Raw genomic sequence first — 17,562 nt, forward strand, 5'->3', positions numbered from 1 at the left:
GACTTTGAAAAGATCTAGTCTAGAAATGAAATATTATTATTATTCAAATTAATTTAAAATACATAATGCCTTAATATTTAAAGAACACAAAAAGTCTATAGTCGTATTTTTAATTAGACGAAGCCAACTGAAAGTAGCTAATGACACTTTGTAAAATAATATTGCCATATTTAAAGTAATAGTGATACGTTCAGTTCTTGTTCAATCAGATGAATGAACAATGAGTGTGAATAGGTAATCATTTCAAACTATAAAATAATATTATTTCTATTTTAAAATTGTATAAAAGTGCTCTGATACAAGTAAGGTACTAGTAGTATGTAACTACAATCAGTTTTTTGACGGCTTATTACAAAGCGCGGCGTGGTGACTAGTGCCATCACCGATCATAAATTCAGGAGTTTTTTCAAGCATTCACTTTGTCACAACACTATTTTTATTTCATTAAAAACTGACAACACCGTAAACGTCAGTTGACTTCGTCTAATTAAAAATACGACTATAGTTTAAAACCGTTTACCTGCTTGTTTTATTTAGAAAACTGGTGTTTTTTGACCCTGTAAGTATCGATAGATACAATTGCAGAAACAGCATTACTAAGACGATAAATAGCTATGAATACAATTATTAAAAAATATATAAGATTGTGTGTTAAAAGCCGTGAGATTAATATATCAAAAGTTTTGGACGTGACTGCACGCTCGAAAATGCATGACTCATTGTCAAGTTCCGTCTGAGCCGAACGTGCAAGCGAGAGCGTTTGGCTTGTGATGCATTAAGAGATACTTGTAATTTATGTATAAAATTTAAGTAAAAAAATATTTTTGAATTAACGAGTGCAAAATATATGATAATTTATCGAAAAAAAAAAATTTTTTAATTATCTACTTCTTTGTGTTATTCAAATTAATGATAATTTAGTGATACTAATTAAATTAAATTAAATTCATAAAAGTATGTAATTTTTCAACAATGTTTTCTTATGACTTTATTACGTAAAATTATCGTCCGTAAACCGATTTAACAGACGTTTTTGTTAGAAAAATTATTAACTTTTACAAAGGACATGTGAACTACGTAAAGTATTGAAGCGGACTCACACACTAACGTTATACCAAAAACTTTCAATATACATAGGTATATATCTCCTGCATAATCGAAAAGCATAAGTACAAAAAAATGCTTACTTAGTAGTACTTACTTGCAGTTTGCACGTCACACGTGCTATATGCCGGCCGGCCCGCAGAACCCTCGAGCCTCGAGGTCGAGTTGTACGAAAAAAGGAATCATCATTTTTTTATTTAGTTCGGTATTTATCTTGGTTGAGGGTGGATGTGTTGCAAACGATTACAACGTTCCTACAGTTCAAACTGTGTTGTGTTTCGTAGTGCTACAAACGTGTATTGTTGTGATTACTTTAATTGCCTTCGATATTTATTAAGTAAGTGAAATATAATGACGTAAAGTAGATAGAGTAAAATTGTAAAATATCAGGACATCAAAATAGTTTTTACTATTATTGTTATTACTTATTGACGAACTTTTAAAAGTTTATTGAATAGTATAAGAGTGGAAATTTAATATGATGTAGATCTGTTCGCTTCATTCTTTTAAAATTATTTCTTTAAAAAAATTGTAGGAATGGTTATAACGTAATTATACATTTTTAGAAAGCCTTGGTATGCATATTTTAGCACAAATATAAAATAGTAGGTCTTCTGATTATATTTAAAAATACTTTAGTGTTTTAGTTCTTAAACCTCTAGCATTTTGGTAATACAGACTTAAATTAAATATATATAAGTAGTAATATTCGTTTGTTGGTGGTTACAATCGATTTTGTTTACATTGTGTGGGGTGCCCTACTATTCAACATATAATATATATTTGTAAAACAACCCAAGCGTGCTTATGATAAGCAACTTAATATATCTATGGTTTTTACATGGAGAAAGTTTGATTCTGCGTTTTTTCGCATGAAGATACGGCCGTTGCGCACCCATACGTAGCTGTATTTCAGTTCTTTTGATTTCTGCCTGGCAGCGGCATGTATCACCTTATTTTCAGGCGTTAAGTGCTCAACCACATAGACAGCAGACTTCGCAATACCATCAATGCCCAAGTGGCTAGTGTTATGTGGTCCCCACTCCCCATTGTATTATTAATCTTTCTATTGTTATTTACCTAATTATGATTTCTTTCCCTTATATAAGTTTAACCATTTGTTTACGTAGTGATAAGTTATAACTAATTACTTAATGACATTTTTTGTTCCCCTAATGTATCCCTACTCCCGCCCAAACCTTTAAATATCAAATCCCGATCCTTTCAAAGTCACTTCTATTCAATATTCCAAATCCAACGTTAGTTTATTGTAAACATAATTTTAAATAAAGTCTTTGTTAGTTTTTAAAAACCAAGTTTTAGTCACTGCCTCATAACACTAGTGTTTAGCTTATAGTCCCTATTCGCTTTATTGAACTTTATGGAAGCCGCGATAAACTCATCGCGCAAACGCGGGCTACTAAAATTAGCCAGAATGGAGCGAGAACGATAAGATTTGCTGTCTAGTTTAGCGACTCTGGAGCAGTAGTGGATATCTTACCCATTGACAGGGCACTTGATGACATTCCCAACTTGCTGGATAACTTTGGTTAGATTTTCTCCTCTGTGTTCTGGGACACATTGAATTTCTATATTTGGTGCGCGGGAAAGTTGGTCGAGTTGAGCGAATTTCGCAGTCAGTCTCTTGTTCCCAGCTCGCAGAGATTCATTATCCCTCCTGAACTCTTACAACATTTCAGCCTGTGAAGCGCAGTCGGACTTGATTTTTTCTAATTCAACATTTGAGTCCTTCCTGATTTAGGACGATGCATTGTAAAGTCGTGCTGGCCAAGTGGTGCAGTGCGGAGCGGAGTCTCAGAATTGTTGCCACCTCTCCTGTCCTTGCTATGACAAATTACACAAACCCACTTGGACTTGGTCTCAGCCAATGAGTCATAGTCTGCAAGGCTCATATTTAGGCAATCCAGATGGAATTTGGCGTCACAGCGTGAGCAAGACAAGTGTATCTCTTCGAGTAATGCACTCAAACATCCGGCACATTGTTGCGAACTAGCAATTTTTGAGATTTGGTAACAGGATACGAATGCTCTGCTGACAAGAAGCACAATCACCGAGACTAGGTCGAAAATGCTAGTATCTGTTGGTCGAAAAGCCTTGTATCCGCTCACAGCAATTTCTTTAATAAAGTGTCAGATATCATTTGTCAACCGTCACGCAACTTGCAAAATAAACGTCTATTTCTAAATTTAGAATGTTTCTTACAATTTCGATGAAGTCAATAATGGGGGTAGTTTTTAAAAACAAAAAGGCACTAGGAAATCACGAAATTTCGCACCAGCTCGATATTTGTAGATGTATTCTGCAATGGATATTACTCACTGCGATCTCCTGCCACTAGCGATGCACGTTTTGGTGTAATCCCACGTTTATTAACTTAAATAAAATTAATTTGTTAGCACTGCAATATGCACCGTATCTACCGTGAAATGTGATTTGTAGGTTATAGGTTGTGATAGGTTCCTCTTTCAATTCAATGGCTATATTGTACAAGACTGCCAAAGCTACTATATACATCTTGGTGTTTGCTAGAGATGTTCTGAATCCCCTGACAATAAATACCTAAATCGGTTGTTCCAAACACCAAAACATCTACACTATTGCGAGTTTTAATGTGGGCATAATTGTATGCTTCTTCTTTACGAGTGGTCGGATTTAGTACTGGTGTAAATAAATAAGGAGTGTAAGCATATCCAGAGTCTCCATATAATCTACCATGAACTTGTTTCCTCTCAAAACATTGTTTAAACGGCTTTCATTAAGTCAGAGTCAAGTTTAAGGTTATGTCAGACTTATACTAGGTTGTCGGCTGGAATAACGCTAGTATGATCAGTTACACCGACGTTATACTAGGTTTAAGAAATTCCGGGTTTATTAGTAGACATTTCGCTTATTCTTAGGTTATTCTTGGTATAAATTTTTTATTCCACGTTTATTTGTAACGTTATTTGTTCCACTGTTAGTGAGATTAAAAAAGATAGCTTTTTACTGGGTCGAGACTTTTGACAGTTGCCGATGTCTCCCGGTGCTTTACATTTGATTTTCTTTTATAGCGTAGATATTTAAGAATAACATTTATTAAAACCAGCCGCCGATACGTGCGGTTTCGGATGTTGAACTTTTTAACTGATTAGTTTGCGGTTATTTATTGATAACAGGGCGTACATATCTTCATTTTGCACTCATTTCGCGGTATAATTTTAATCATAAAAATGGACACTACCCTTAATTATTTTTACTTTTTTAGTAATCCGTGAAGCCAGATAAAAATATAACTAGCTATATATTCATTTTTATAAAATATGAAATTTTTTTTTATTATTTGAACCTTAAAGAAAAATTTATTGAGAGTTAATTAATTATTTAAGTTTAAAAAAATAGTCGTGCCAAATTATATAATTTGAAACTTTTAAACATATTATAGATAAATTAATTTAGGTTGTATTTAAGGTTTTATTCTTCATTGACTACATTTCTAATTACCTAAATGTAATGGTCTCTAAAGCCTATATTACACCGGGGCAACACTGTGCGGCATTGCATATGCCACAAGGCCGCATGCTACAAAGTTAAAAATGTCGCACATTGTGGCAAGTACCGTGCGGCATGGCAACACCTTGCGTCATGTGACAGACTGTCGCAGCTTGTATCCGAGCACAATCGATTCCATGCGACATTTTTCGTGCGTCAAAACAGTTTGTAGGTTGTTTTTGTTTGTATTTGTTTTGGAAACTGAGAACAATCGGCCATGAAATGGTGTAACGAAAAATAATTAGACTTAAAAAAATAAAAAGTCCTCAGTTGCCATTCTGGTAAAGTTTTTAAATAAGGCAGACGCCTTAATTTTTGTTAATAAACTATTCCGTGGGCCATTCTGAAGTAATCTTTCCACCAACGCTTCTTATTCCTTAGTAGTATTAAATAAGCTGCTGCTAAAGTTACTAGGTAGACCATTAACACTCCATAAACAGCACAATGCTTTTGAAATTATCCAGGCACGATGTTGCTTCGGCGTAAAATAGGCTCCCGTACGGCACATATGCTTTCTAAATAGAATATATTTTTTTAAATTTGTAGCATTAGCTATTCTAGCTAATGTAGCATGCTACAAGGTGCCGAATGCCGCTATGTGTAGCATGCGGCTCTGTCGCACGTTGTTGCCTCGGCGTAAACCAGCCTTTACAGGCTTACAATAACGACATTGAATCTTGCACGTCGATTACTGGACTTAAACGTGTTTACGTTTGACTTGTAATGTTCTTGTAATGTTAAAATAAACACATATAATAAAACATTTCCATTTTTTTATTAATATTGTAATAAGTGTGTGTTGTGTGTACCGAGTCCATAATAAACTTTTAATATCATATTAAAAGGCTATTTAATTCAAACCTCCCGTTCCAAACATTACTGACTGTTAGGTATGCCTGATTTAAATTAGGGCGCGTTGTAAAATAATTATTTGCGTGCGTTTATATAATTAATATTAATTTGATATCTATTAAAACTTCTTTTAAATTTCTTTTAAGACAAATTTGCAAGCCGTTTTGTGTGGCAAAATATGCGAACTTTAGATTGTACCACCATAATATTTTTGTTACATATTTTTGCAAATAAATTATTATTATGATTAGTAAAAAAAATATTTGGTTTCAGAATATTTGGTTACTGAATTCATACATTGAATATCTTAAATAAATAAACTTTTAAATTACGGTTTGTGGGTAGGTTCGTAATACCCGCAAAATTTTACTTTCTTTGGTTGATACTAATAACTATGGCTGCCATCCGTCCAGGTTTCCCCGGATTTGTCCTACTTTGGAAGACGTCCGGAGAGCGTCCGGGCGGGGTTTAAATTGTAGTCCGGGTTTTCGATCAGATCCCGTCGCGGTGAAATACCTAAGCTTTGAGTTAGGTATTTCACCGCACGCGCTGCTGACGCTATTTTACCACGCGAGCGGCGAGCGGGAGTAATTTATATTGGATTTGTTGTACTTTTATTGAATCCCTAAGAAGGTTAAAAAATAAAGCAAAATTACTCACTTGTCGTCACAAGAATGATGAAACACACTATTTCATGCAACAAAAGAGGCTTCCCTAGTAGCCAAATTAACGTTAGACTGACCTCAGATCTTGGCTACTAGGGCTAAAATTAAAGTTTTCTTCTATCAAGTACGGAGTAAAATATATTTTAATCAAGATGTAAGTGAATGAAAACAGTATACAAATGTGCAGGGTGAAAGCTCCAAAATCCGGGGAACTTACGCTTCCGGTCCCGCGGAGCAGGTTTTACAGCCCTACTAATAACCTAAGAAATAAATGATTTCAGTTTTCAAAGCGGTTTAATACATATAATAAAACATTTGAAATCTTTCCTTCGTGAAAAATATTTATAATAATTTTGTGTGTATATTCAAAATATTTTAAATATTATTTTCAGAAATGATGCTAATGAATGACACCACGTCAACCGACAATATTAATTGTAAGTAATGAAAAACAGTTATTGTGTGTGTAATTAAAACAATATGCCATTAAAAAAACACCTCCATAGCCGGGTGGGTAGCTGAGTGGTACCACTAAACATGTGATCCAAGTCCATTTGTTAATATTTTTTTATATTTCTAAGCATAATTTAAAAAAAGTACCTATTAAAATCTTGGAATAGTATTCTTATGTTTTTGTTTCAGGCTCTAATACTGCTACAATACTACAACAAATGCAGTTATTTGACCTCAGCCAACCCAAAGATATAGTGACCTTCATCGAAGTAGAACCAGATAATAGTAATGATACAAACACCACAATAAAAGAATCTGTTGATAAGGCTAAAACAGCCTTAAACAATAAAAGAAAATCAGTAATTAAAAAAAAAACAAAAGCAATGAAGAAGTCCCATGTATCAATAGACAAAGGAGAAGAGTCCTCACAAATGTCTAACGAATATAACAAAGTAACTCATCAAGACTTAAGAAGTGAGAATGCAATAAACATCCAAAGATTGCCATATACCCACCATTTTCCAGTTTCAAATTGTACCCTAAATAATTGCCCACTAACAAATAGATTTGAAGATTATAGTCCAGATCAAAGAGTGCAAGCCGCCAATCATAACTTTCACCAACCTCAAATGCATAGCGAAAGAACTAACCGGTTACAAATAACAAACCAATCCAGTAGTACATTCCCGCCTAGGGAAACCCCAGTTAGGTCAAATACTGTGCAAAATTTAAATCAGATCAGTCACGAAACAAATTATGGCCTGAATGTTATCATTGAGCATGTCTTTAATTTTTTAATACATGAGTCTCAATATAACTTTGGATTAAGTCAAAGAAAACTAAAATTGTTCCAACGCTGTTATGCCTATGTAGTTCATTATTGCCTTGATCGTGATCTGTATAACGATTACAAAGTTTTTGATCACATAGTTCTAGTTGTTGATTCTATAGCTCGGAATAGATCACAGTATATTAATGATAACATAACGCGCCCGTTACTAAGTGAAATGTTCGAATGGTGTCGATACAAAACCCTGAACAGAAGTTGGCCACCTGCGTATGATCCGCCAGCGTATGATAAGAGCCAAATTAATACAACATCTAATGATCGACAAATTTCTACGCTGCCACCGTATACACCTACTCGTACAAGCGTGTTAAAAAAGAATTCAAATAAAAGTTCACAGATACATAATGAAACAGCTCCTGCAGTAAATAAAGATCAAACCTGTTTATTTACGTCAGGTAAACTTGGAAAAGAAATAAGTATAAACATAGACACCTGTCTTTTACATACATTGCAATCTAAACCAGAAACTACACTTGCAAAATCACACAGTAAAAATATTCAGGAGGACAAAACGTCGAAATTAATTCAGCCCCCCATAAAACCTAGTACTGGAATGACCATCCCTTTCGAGATAGTTGCAGGACTAAATAAGAATGAGGTACAAAATCAAGCTGAAATAGTTAGATCTTCTGTATCGAGGGACAGTGGATTCATAAGTCCCCCAAATGTCAACAACCTGGAAGTTAGACTTGTCGTAAGTTTTATTTGGTATATCTAAATAGTAATCCTGTTTACAAATTATTTACACATTACAGTCTCATTACCAGATGGTTACGATTATTTGCTGTTATTTAATAAGCCTGGCGACTGGCGAGTCGTTTACTTTTTATTTATATATGCGGGCAAGTCACTTGCACGCAAAAACAATTGTTAATCTATCAGTAAACGTTTACTAAAACAAACAATAAAACTTTATAATTTTATTACAGAGCCCCGTCCAACAAACTTCTTCAAATGAAGATGTTACGCCAATGATTACGCATGTAACGTCCCTAAACAGTAATGCATCATACATACGTCAAGGTTTATGTAGTGTTTGTAAAAATGAAACAAACACACGTTGTACTGGATGCTACAAAGCTTATTATTGCAGCCGAGAATGTCAGGTAATCCTTAATTTTGTGAAGTATCAGTTAATAATGTAACCGTGGTTACGATTCTCAAATATTTAATGTCCAGCTCTGTCTATTCCTTAAGTGTCAATAAGCAATATATTGTAGTTAACGCTAAAAGTAAATTAAAACAAATCGAACACCATATTCTACTAAGTCTAGTATAGATATGGTGTTTATACAGTCCAATTTACATCTAGATTGAGTGTCCAGCCACGTGCCGCTATCCAACCCCAATAAATCCAATAGCAGTATCATATGTATTAGAAAATCGTTTTTACTAATGTTGATATTGACGCAGTTTTTAAAATTTATTGAATAGCATAAGAATGAAACTTTAATATATGTAGTAATTTTGCTTGATTTACATTTGGAAAATGTTTTTAAGCTATTGCATAGCTTCTTATCGCGGGCTTTAAGCGCGGCGACCGCGAATGAAGAAATTCCGTAACGAAAATAAAAACCTTATACACGATGACGTAATATGGCCAATACGCGTTAGAGCGGGACAGAACGCATACTGCGTCTCACATCGGTCTGGCGTGATCAGTTACGTTGCGCAGGTGCTTTAGAGTGGGACAGAACGCATACTGCGTATTCACATCTCTCTGAGGCGATCGGTGACGTAGCGTAAACGCGGCCGGTGCATGCTATGCAATAGCTTTACCGCGGCAGTCCCCGAGTGCCACACGCTTTTTTTTTTTAATTTAAAATTATTTAAAATTTCAACAATATAAAGGAATAGTTATAAAGTGTAATACATTTTTAGAAAGCTTATGCAGATTTTATACAGTTTTATGAATAGAAAAAATTGTAAATGAGGGGAAAATAGAAATCTCGACGAAATTAAAAAACAGTTGCCGATGTCTCCCGGTTCATTTGATTTTGTTTTGTAGCGTAGATATATAAGAAAATAATAAAAGAGTGTGTATACTTATGTACACGCGTTAGAAGTTATACTTCTTTGGCGTATGGAAAAAAAATTATTAAAATGCAGTAGTGATTAACGATAAATATTAAAATTAAACAATAAAATTATTATTAGTAAATACTATCACCGTCGTATATGAAATTGATAATAATTGATTGATGAAATTGAAATTGAATAAAAACACCAAAATAATATTTATTTATTCACATTGTTTAATTGTACAGTTACGAAACACGTGTCCTAAATATAAAAATACTAGAATATACAACTTGAACATAGTTATTATCGATTTTCATGCCACCTAGAACTAACTTCATTGTGTTAATTTTGTGTAACGGTGCGCGCGCATCGTAAAATTTCACTCTCATCAATTTTTCATAACGTGACTAAAGAAGTATAACTTCAATAACATTGATTAAAACCAGCCGCGGATACGTGCGATTTTAGACGTTATCGCGAAAAGTATGATATAAGTCAGGAAACAGAAAACCTCTATTGTGGTTTCTAATGTTGAACTATTTAATTGATTAGTTTGCGGTTATTTATTGATAACAGAGTGTTTTATCTTCATTGTGCACTTATTTGGCGGTATAATTTTAATCAACAAAATGCACACTTCCGCCGGAAGAACGAACACGGGATGTGTCTGTCAGCGCCTGCGCCACCTCGTGGTGATATACATTAAATACGGTATATAACAATGTTATTGACTGGCACACTCAATATCTATCTTATGTTTCAAATCAACAATCGTTCTAAATAATATAAATAATTAATATAGTTTATTTTTACAGCTATCGGAATGGTACCTTCATAAGATATTTTGTAGTAGCAGCCATCATTGAAAGAAAATAAATTTGCCAACTTCTATCTGGCGATTGTCGCAGAATTAAAAATATTTTATTGGCACGCTGCTGGAAGTTCGACTTGTATTCCAACATATTACTCAAGGCGCAATCTAAACTCAAGCATTTCGTAGAAAAATGATGTCACAGATGTTGAATGTAGATTTAAATTTGATATGCGTTTTGAAAGACGCCATTATTGTTTTTATATGATTGCCGACGTTATCTTGTACTTTCCCTGTAATATATATGATTTGTATCGAAAAATAACTTTCGATTAGTTGCTGCAATTTTTAATAATAAGTATTATAACTATACCAACTATATAAATCGTAGTTGAATAGTACATTAAAGCTACCTATTTTATATTATTATGTTCTACAGATTTGTTATACAAACAGAAAGCGATAAATTTCACTGCCCCTATTAAACAGGCAAATTTTATCATCGTAGTCTAACATTATAACGCTAAGGGCAAGAAATTTTGCACTTTCTGTATTGTACGTGAATTACAAAAAAAAACAATTGTTAATTAATTAATAAAATAGTTCTGAAAGGCATTATTATTATTATTATTAACCTTCCATTCAATTCCTTCTAAAAAGTAAAAGAATAATGTGCAGATGGAACTTGCCAAGTACAACCCCATGGAGTTCTAAGGGGCACATTGCAGACAGGCGTAATGTTGCAGGTAAATGTCTATTCCGCTAATAAATAGGATAAAAAACCTAAAAACAATAAGATTCGTGTAAAAATGAGACTGGACACCTAGATATTTGCCTCTCAAAGTTATGGTGGCATTCCACATGGCTATTTATGATTGCTAATTGCCGATATGCATATACGAAATGCTCCTGCCAGATAATAAACACAAAAATTTGCCGCAGTAAGCAATGTGTACACCTATGGGTGTATTTCTACTAGTAGCAGAATTTTATTATTTAGGCTGCCTACGCACTGGCTACCATGGTCGCCGCGATCTGGCCGCGGCGGCCAGTGAATTCTGGACTTTATATGGCCATCGCTATAGCCCCTGCGCACTTAGCGGCCAGCGATGCCACGCGAGGCCTTCCGCAAATCGCGCTTGCCTACGCACCGGCGACCATGGCCGCGGCGGCCTGGCCGCGTCTATGGTCGCCAGTGCGTAGGCTGCCTTATCCATGCGAAATTCGTGCTGTGTGTGAAAAAATAGATAGTAAGAATGCTGGTAGTATGCTCTTCTGAATATGGCTATTAGATATGTGGACGGTTTATTTTCCTATTTGATGTGCGTCGAGGAACCGACAACGGTATGGGATGCTCGTCTCGATGATCATCGATGTTGAAAGCAAAGACATCGATGTTGCTATACGAAAAATATCGTAACATGGATGTTAAAGGAATCGATCATCGATCGATCAATCCTCGACCAATTCATTCTCTGCGCACCGTACGTTCCCTTCGTTCATTCTTCGAAGTGTCGCTCGCTCTTTCTCTCTCACACTTCCTCTCTACTCTTGATCAACAAAGAAATAGATTAAAAGGTTCTTTATCAAAATTACTTTTCCTTCAGTTACTTGATAAAAAATATTGGAAATTGGAATATGTAATAAATTGTATCGAAAGAATATAAAAAAGTTTCTTCGTCTAAACATTCACACCTCTCTCTCTTCCACTTTTCAAAAGCAATAATCGTATTTCGAGGTTTTGTGCCAGTTGCTACCATGGTGCAGTGCGTAAGGGTGTTTTAATTATTAATACAAGAATTAATTAAACAGAAACGGAAAAAAGATTTTGGGTTAAAAAATTGGGTTTTATAATTTTCTTTTTCCGTGTTCCACAAACACTCGTAACTTCTATAAAGTTCAAATAACTTAATATTATCGGCAGCCCCAAAATTAAAAGGATTTTTGAGAACAATACCCTAGTAATCACTAAACTCGAATGAAAAATCTCGCACTCAAAACGGTTCAAACCTTTTTGTACAATATTCGTATGAACATAAAAAATGTCTTCTTACTAAAATGTCGATGTGTAAACAGACGCAGGAAATTATCGCCTAGCGATAAATCACTGGTGAACTGCGAAAAAAAAATTTGCCATCTCAAAATCAGGTTTATTTCTTCTTAATTTAACTAACATCAAAGAAATTGATCCATTCCACTGATGATAATGACTTAGCTGCCCCTACAATTATATTATTACGATAGTGTAGTAGTGGTAGTGGGTTTCTTCCATGCGAAAACAGTTGGGATTGCAGTCTTTTTCAAATATCTATGAACTTGAGGTAAACCTAAATTGAATGCATAATAATTAGTACTTATTACATACCTCAGTACCTATACCATATACATCATAATTTAAAAGTAGTTTATGCAAACTTTATAATCGGATTCAATAAAATTTTCCGCTTCCGAACATAACCTCGAAGAGCTTTGAAATTGCGTCTTTTTAGAGCTTTTTCCCAGAGTCATCTTATGCGTCCTTAGGAAAACTGTGATTGCCATTGCTATTACAACCGAATGCTGCGCAGCGTGGTATTTTTGGAGAAAAAAAACTGTTTTATCTTGTGTTATCTTATAATAATAAAGTAGGGGCTTAGACGTTTGCATTTGTTATGGGTAGGGATGTGAAAATATAATCGATTATTAAAAAAATCGATTATAATCGATTTTTTAAAAAGTAAAAATCTATTTTTTTACGCGATTTTTATATTTAAAATAATCGATTATTTTTATAATTGAAAATCAATCATAGTCGATTAATCATCTGCCACCTCCCGACATTATGTCTGGTCTTTTATAACCCGGACCTCGAACTATTAGGGATATTCGATATACATCGATGTTTACAATGCGATGAATTGAATTACTCGATGCATTGATGTTTTTTTGTAAAACATCAAAAGGATGATAAAACCAGTTAATTTTACAAAACCTCAAGTTTGAATGGAACACTATAATTTAAAAGTAACATAAATTTATTCAGCAGCACAAGATTAAATAATTAAAAAGACAAAAAGAAAAATACTGCAATGTGCATATGTAAAGGCATACACTCAGCATTTATCAAATTTCACCTAAAATCTATCAAAACGAGATTAAGTTAATTTCGATTTTGATTATTCTTAAACGCTAATTTGTGTTTATAATTTCGATTGTTTATTTCTAATTAAAAAAACCATGAAAAATAAAATATTTAGGGTGTTTATTTTGAAATTAATTCAAAAATTAGGAAAAAATCGATTATTTTTTTAAGAAAAATCGATTATTTATTTATCGATTTTTCATGCTAAAAAAATAATCGATTAATAAAAAATCGATTTTTTATGCAGAATGTCACATCCCTAGTTATGGGTCAAGCGATACCAGCGCTACTAGTGGCAAAGTTTGGCAGTTTTCTCCTCCGTTGGCAGCACTGTACATAATCTGTGAAATCGGAATAGTCTAAAGAATACCAGAGACTGCCCTAAGGCCTAAGTACATTCGAATACCTATGTATATAGTAAAATTAGTAGTCTTGGAATACTTATAAAATACAATAACAAATTAGAATATAAAAATAATTATAAACAAATACTGATTACTTTCAATTAGTATACGTTTATTAACGATTGCGATTCACATTACTACTGTAAATTGCATTAAAACGGGAGAGTAAGTGAAGATAATATGTAACGTCTAAAATGTTTTTACTTGCGATTTATTTAAGTTATCATTGTGCGAACAAAACTAAGCTTCCGCGTGTAAAAATGTTTTATGCTGCTATATTACGCTTCATTCGGAGGCCCTTGGTGCTTGGAATCATATTTGCTTCATCATTAACTTACTGTATTGTGAGTTTTCTCAAAGAGGTTAGTTACCTAAATTATATCATGATTTTAATTAAACAATTTGTCTTTCTTCCTTTTTTATAGTATAAGGTAATCATATTATTTATTCCATAGTTATTGAAGTTTAAACAAGATTTTTATGCATTCTTTTTCCAAATAGTTAAGAAATGTAATGTAAACTTTATACTTTAAGGGTAACAACAAAAATATGATATATCAAGACGTCTCAGTTCAACATAAGCCATTTGTTTGGCGTACTCTACAAGAGCATAATGAAACAACTGATGTGGAATGTAGAAATTCTGTCCAAGGCCGGGCATTAATTGTTGATGATAGAGGTATTCAATACTTTCCTGGGTCCTACTGTATATAACAGCTAATACCAATAACAAACATTTAGGAATAATGAGTCTAATGCTGCTGAAAAAAATTAATATTTTAATTTAACATAATGGAATAGAAGTTTAGTCTTCTTATGAGAAATATGTCATAGATGTCTTATATTCCATATTTTGTAACTTAGCATATATTGTTTTTTATATGTTTATTCATCTTAGTTGAAACTTAATCACATGTTTACAATTTAATCCTTTTAAATCCAACCCGATTGTTTTAATATGGCATGAGAGTAATTCAGAAAAAATATGTTTAGATAAATTTTGGCTTTGGTTTTTAAACAAATGCTTAATAAACAAATACTTACCTACAAATTCTGTTAGTGGTGTTCAATAAAATGATATTGTTACAGGATATGTTTGCCGAAGAAATGATATAGGGCAAAATGGTTGCTGTGTGATTGACACAGATGAAACTACACGATATAGTTGTCAATCTTGTAACGAGGATCACTGCTGTATCATTTATGAATACTGTGTTGCATGTTGTCTAGATCCTAAAAAGGTAGTAAAAATATGACGTGTTATAACCCCTTAAAAGATTATTATTAATTTCTTATTAATTATTTAATTGGAAAAACTATTTATTTTAACTAACTAAAACTATTTATACTATTATATCACAATAAAGTATTGATTATTTAATTAAAAATACTGGCAAGCAGTTTGAAATATTAATAACTCAATATAATAGTATTTCAAAGTAAGGTATACATAACACGGTTTCAGGTTTGATGCATATTTTGGTAGTTTGATCATGATCATGATCATGAATATACATGTTAAATAAAAAATACATTCTAAGTTCTGTATTCATACTCAGTGTAATAGTAGAAAATTTGTGAGTTGTAATTTAATTTGGTTTCAGCGTAACATGCTTCAAGTTGTGTTATCTAAATTAACTGCAGAGGAGCATGTTCTGGTGCATTCCCTTGCTGACGATTACGAGCTGTGTCTCACAAAATGTAGGACAAGCTCTCATAGTGTATTGCATGAGAATTCATATAAAAACCCAGGTCACAAGCATTGCTTTGCCGATAATCAAATGGTATCAAAAGATTCCTAGCAGAGATATTATCATAGAATACAATGGACTCAAGAATAGCATCTATTAATTATGAGGTGTTACAAGTTAGTAATGTGAATTAAAGCATTGTTAATGAGTGTATTTGGAACCATAGAGTAACTGGTAACTTGTTGGAACTTTTATTGAACTCTATAAACATGTCTGTGCTTTATTTTATAATGTGCACTTGCAAATGAAAAGAACAAAGCATAAAATAAATGTGATATAAAATATGTAATGTGGTGTTAGAAAAAATGTATGAAAAACAACTGAGGGTGTTAGGTGAGTGACTTATCTATATTTAAAATGGCCTCATATCAAACATAATATATGTAATAATTAAACACTCAATTTATAAAGATACATATATTTACGTAATTAAAGTAATCAATTAATATTATAATAAGATATGTTATATGTGTATATGTACCTTTCTAAAGGTATATGGGCTAGTTAGCTTGAAACATTTCACATGTTATTTTATTAGTTACCTTATTTGCTTTAAACTGAAACATTTTAGCTTAAGCACTCTTTCGTCTCTTTCTGTCAAATTGTGATGAAAATAAAAACATGAGTATCTTATTAAAACGGTGCCATTGCACTATTTTTTTTTTAGTAAGAGGTTACTCTCTCGTTTTTTATTTCAAAACTGTTAAACTATCCCCATTTGCTAAGGATATGTATTCGAATTGGCAACCTGACATCCTGGGGTGGGAACATATACCTATGAGTATACACATTATATAAATAAATATTTTGTTTCCATATTATTTCAAGCTCAAATAAGCTCATTGATCAGACTAGTCGTTTTAAAATCTGTTAATCTAAACCCTGACTAGTATCAGACCGAAAATCGCTATATCTAAATGATATATGTATAGTTAAAATATATGTCAAAATCTATGCAACATTCTAGTAAAATCAGGTTTTCTTTCAAAACACGTTCTTCGTGATTGCTATAGAGATGTCCAAATTAATGGTAAATAGATGCAAATAAAATACAACCTATACCGTTTTGTTGTCTTTAATTATAACAATTGTTTTAATGTAAAAGACTGTTAATACTCCAGTTATTCTCGTATTTAATATACATTGAATGTAAGGAATATAAAAAAATACACTTCGAAATGTTAACATCCTTTGGGATTTTTGAAATCAGTTAAAAGTACACTTGATGAATGTATTACTACCGCTATCATAATTACATATAATTTTGAATTTAAATTTAATCCGACCTTTCCCTTAATATATATACATATATCAACTAATCGCCACAGTAGTATTTAGGCCAATCATAATACAATTTAGAATTGTAGACTTATTTACACAAACCAACCAAATCCATATAAATGGTTGGAAATAACCGGAAATTCACTCAGAAATAGAATAATAACTTTTTATTGCGGTCATGAATGTTAGTGATTAGAATTTGACACCGACCTCTTCAAGAGAGATCACTACGCAGTATTTTTTTCTTTAAACTTCACTGCTCTATTTGTTAAATTATGTCAAGATATATCGCTTATTACGCATATTTTAATGAGTTAATAAATAATTATTTATATAAACTTAAAATAAATTTTAAATAGAAAATAAAATATTTCCTAATGAGTTGTATTACGATTAACTCCAAAAAAATTTCAATGTAAATTCATAGAAATTTTATTGTGAACGTAGAACTACGTCGAATGTTGTTATATTTACAAGGCCACCGAAATGGCCCTAATTTATAAAATTCCCAAAGTTTTACATTTTCGTATTCGATAGATATTTAAAACAATACGTTTTTATAATAGAACTGTGATCTTAAGTAGTTTAAGTAAATACTAAAATAAAATAAATTATATAATGTTACTTAAATAAATTTATTTTCTTAAAAATTGTTTTATTGCATAACATTCATGTTCATAAAATGCATGAAACAGTTGG

At 32.6% G+C, this 17,562-nt stretch overlaps 2 protein-coding genes across 2 annotated transcripts; both read left to right on the top strand.

The window, feature by feature from the left end:
• Positions 1-1,232: 1,232 nt before the first annotated feature.
• On the top strand, positions 1,233-10,921 carry LOC125049134. The gene is made up of 5 exons (XM_047648256.1): positions 1,233-1,441; positions 6,563-6,607; positions 6,813-8,167; positions 8,403-8,579; positions 10,311-10,921. The coding sequence occupies exons 1-5, from the start codon at positions 1,333-1,335 to the stop codon at positions 10,359-10,361; spliced, it is 1,737 nt and encodes a 578-aa protein (XP_047504212.1). The 5' UTR covers positions 1,233-1,332; the 3' UTR covers positions 10,362-10,921.
• Positions 10,922-13,828: 2,907 nt separating this feature from the next.
• On the top strand, positions 13,829-17,513 carry LOC125049064 (SREBP regulating gene protein). The gene is made up of 4 exons (XM_047648147.1): positions 13,829-14,193; positions 14,366-14,510; positions 14,921-15,072; positions 15,436-17,513. The coding sequence occupies exons 1-4, from the start codon at positions 14,026-14,028 to the stop codon at positions 15,631-15,633; spliced, it is 663 nt and encodes a 220-aa protein (XP_047504103.1). The 5' UTR covers positions 13,829-14,025; the 3' UTR covers positions 15,634-17,513.
• The last annotated feature ends 49 nt before the right edge of the window (positions 17,514-17,562 follow it).

Source organism: Pieris napi, chromosome 4, assembly GCF_905475465.1.
Source record: "Pieris napi chromosome 4, ilPieNapi1.2, whole genome shotgun sequence".
In the NCBI taxonomy this organism is placed as follows: Eukaryota; Metazoa; Arthropoda; class Insecta; order Lepidoptera; family Pieridae; genus Pieris; species Pieris napi.

What these genes read in the sequence shown, in the direction of transcription:
- LOC125049134 (XM_047648256.1), top strand. Translation starts at nt 1,333, where the DNA reads ATGTGTTGCAAACGATTACAACGTTCCTACAGTTCAAACTGTGTTGTG. An exon ending in GTCAACCGACAATATTAATT is followed by an intron (nt 6,608 to 6,812) that starts GTAAGTAATGAA and finishes TTTTTGTTTCAG; the next exon opens with GCTCTAATACTGCTACAATA. An exon ending in ATTGCAGCCGAGAATGTCAG is followed by an intron (nt 8,580 to 10,310) that starts GTAATCCTTAAT and finishes TTATTTTTACAG; the next exon opens with CTATCGGAATGGTACCTTCA.
- LOC125049064 (XM_047648147.1), top strand. Translation starts at nt 14,026, where the DNA reads ATGTTTTTACTTGCGATTTATTTAAGTTATCATTGTGCGAACAAAACT. An exon ending in TTGTGAGTTTTCTCAAAGAG is followed by an intron (nt 14,194 to 14,365) that starts GTTAGTTACCTA and finishes TTATACTTTAAG; the next exon opens with GGTAACAACAAAAATATGAT. An exon ending in GTTGTCTAGATCCTAAAAAG is followed by an intron (nt 15,073 to 15,435) that starts GTAGTAAAAATA and finishes ATTTGGTTTCAG; the next exon opens with CGTAACATGCTTCAAGTTGT.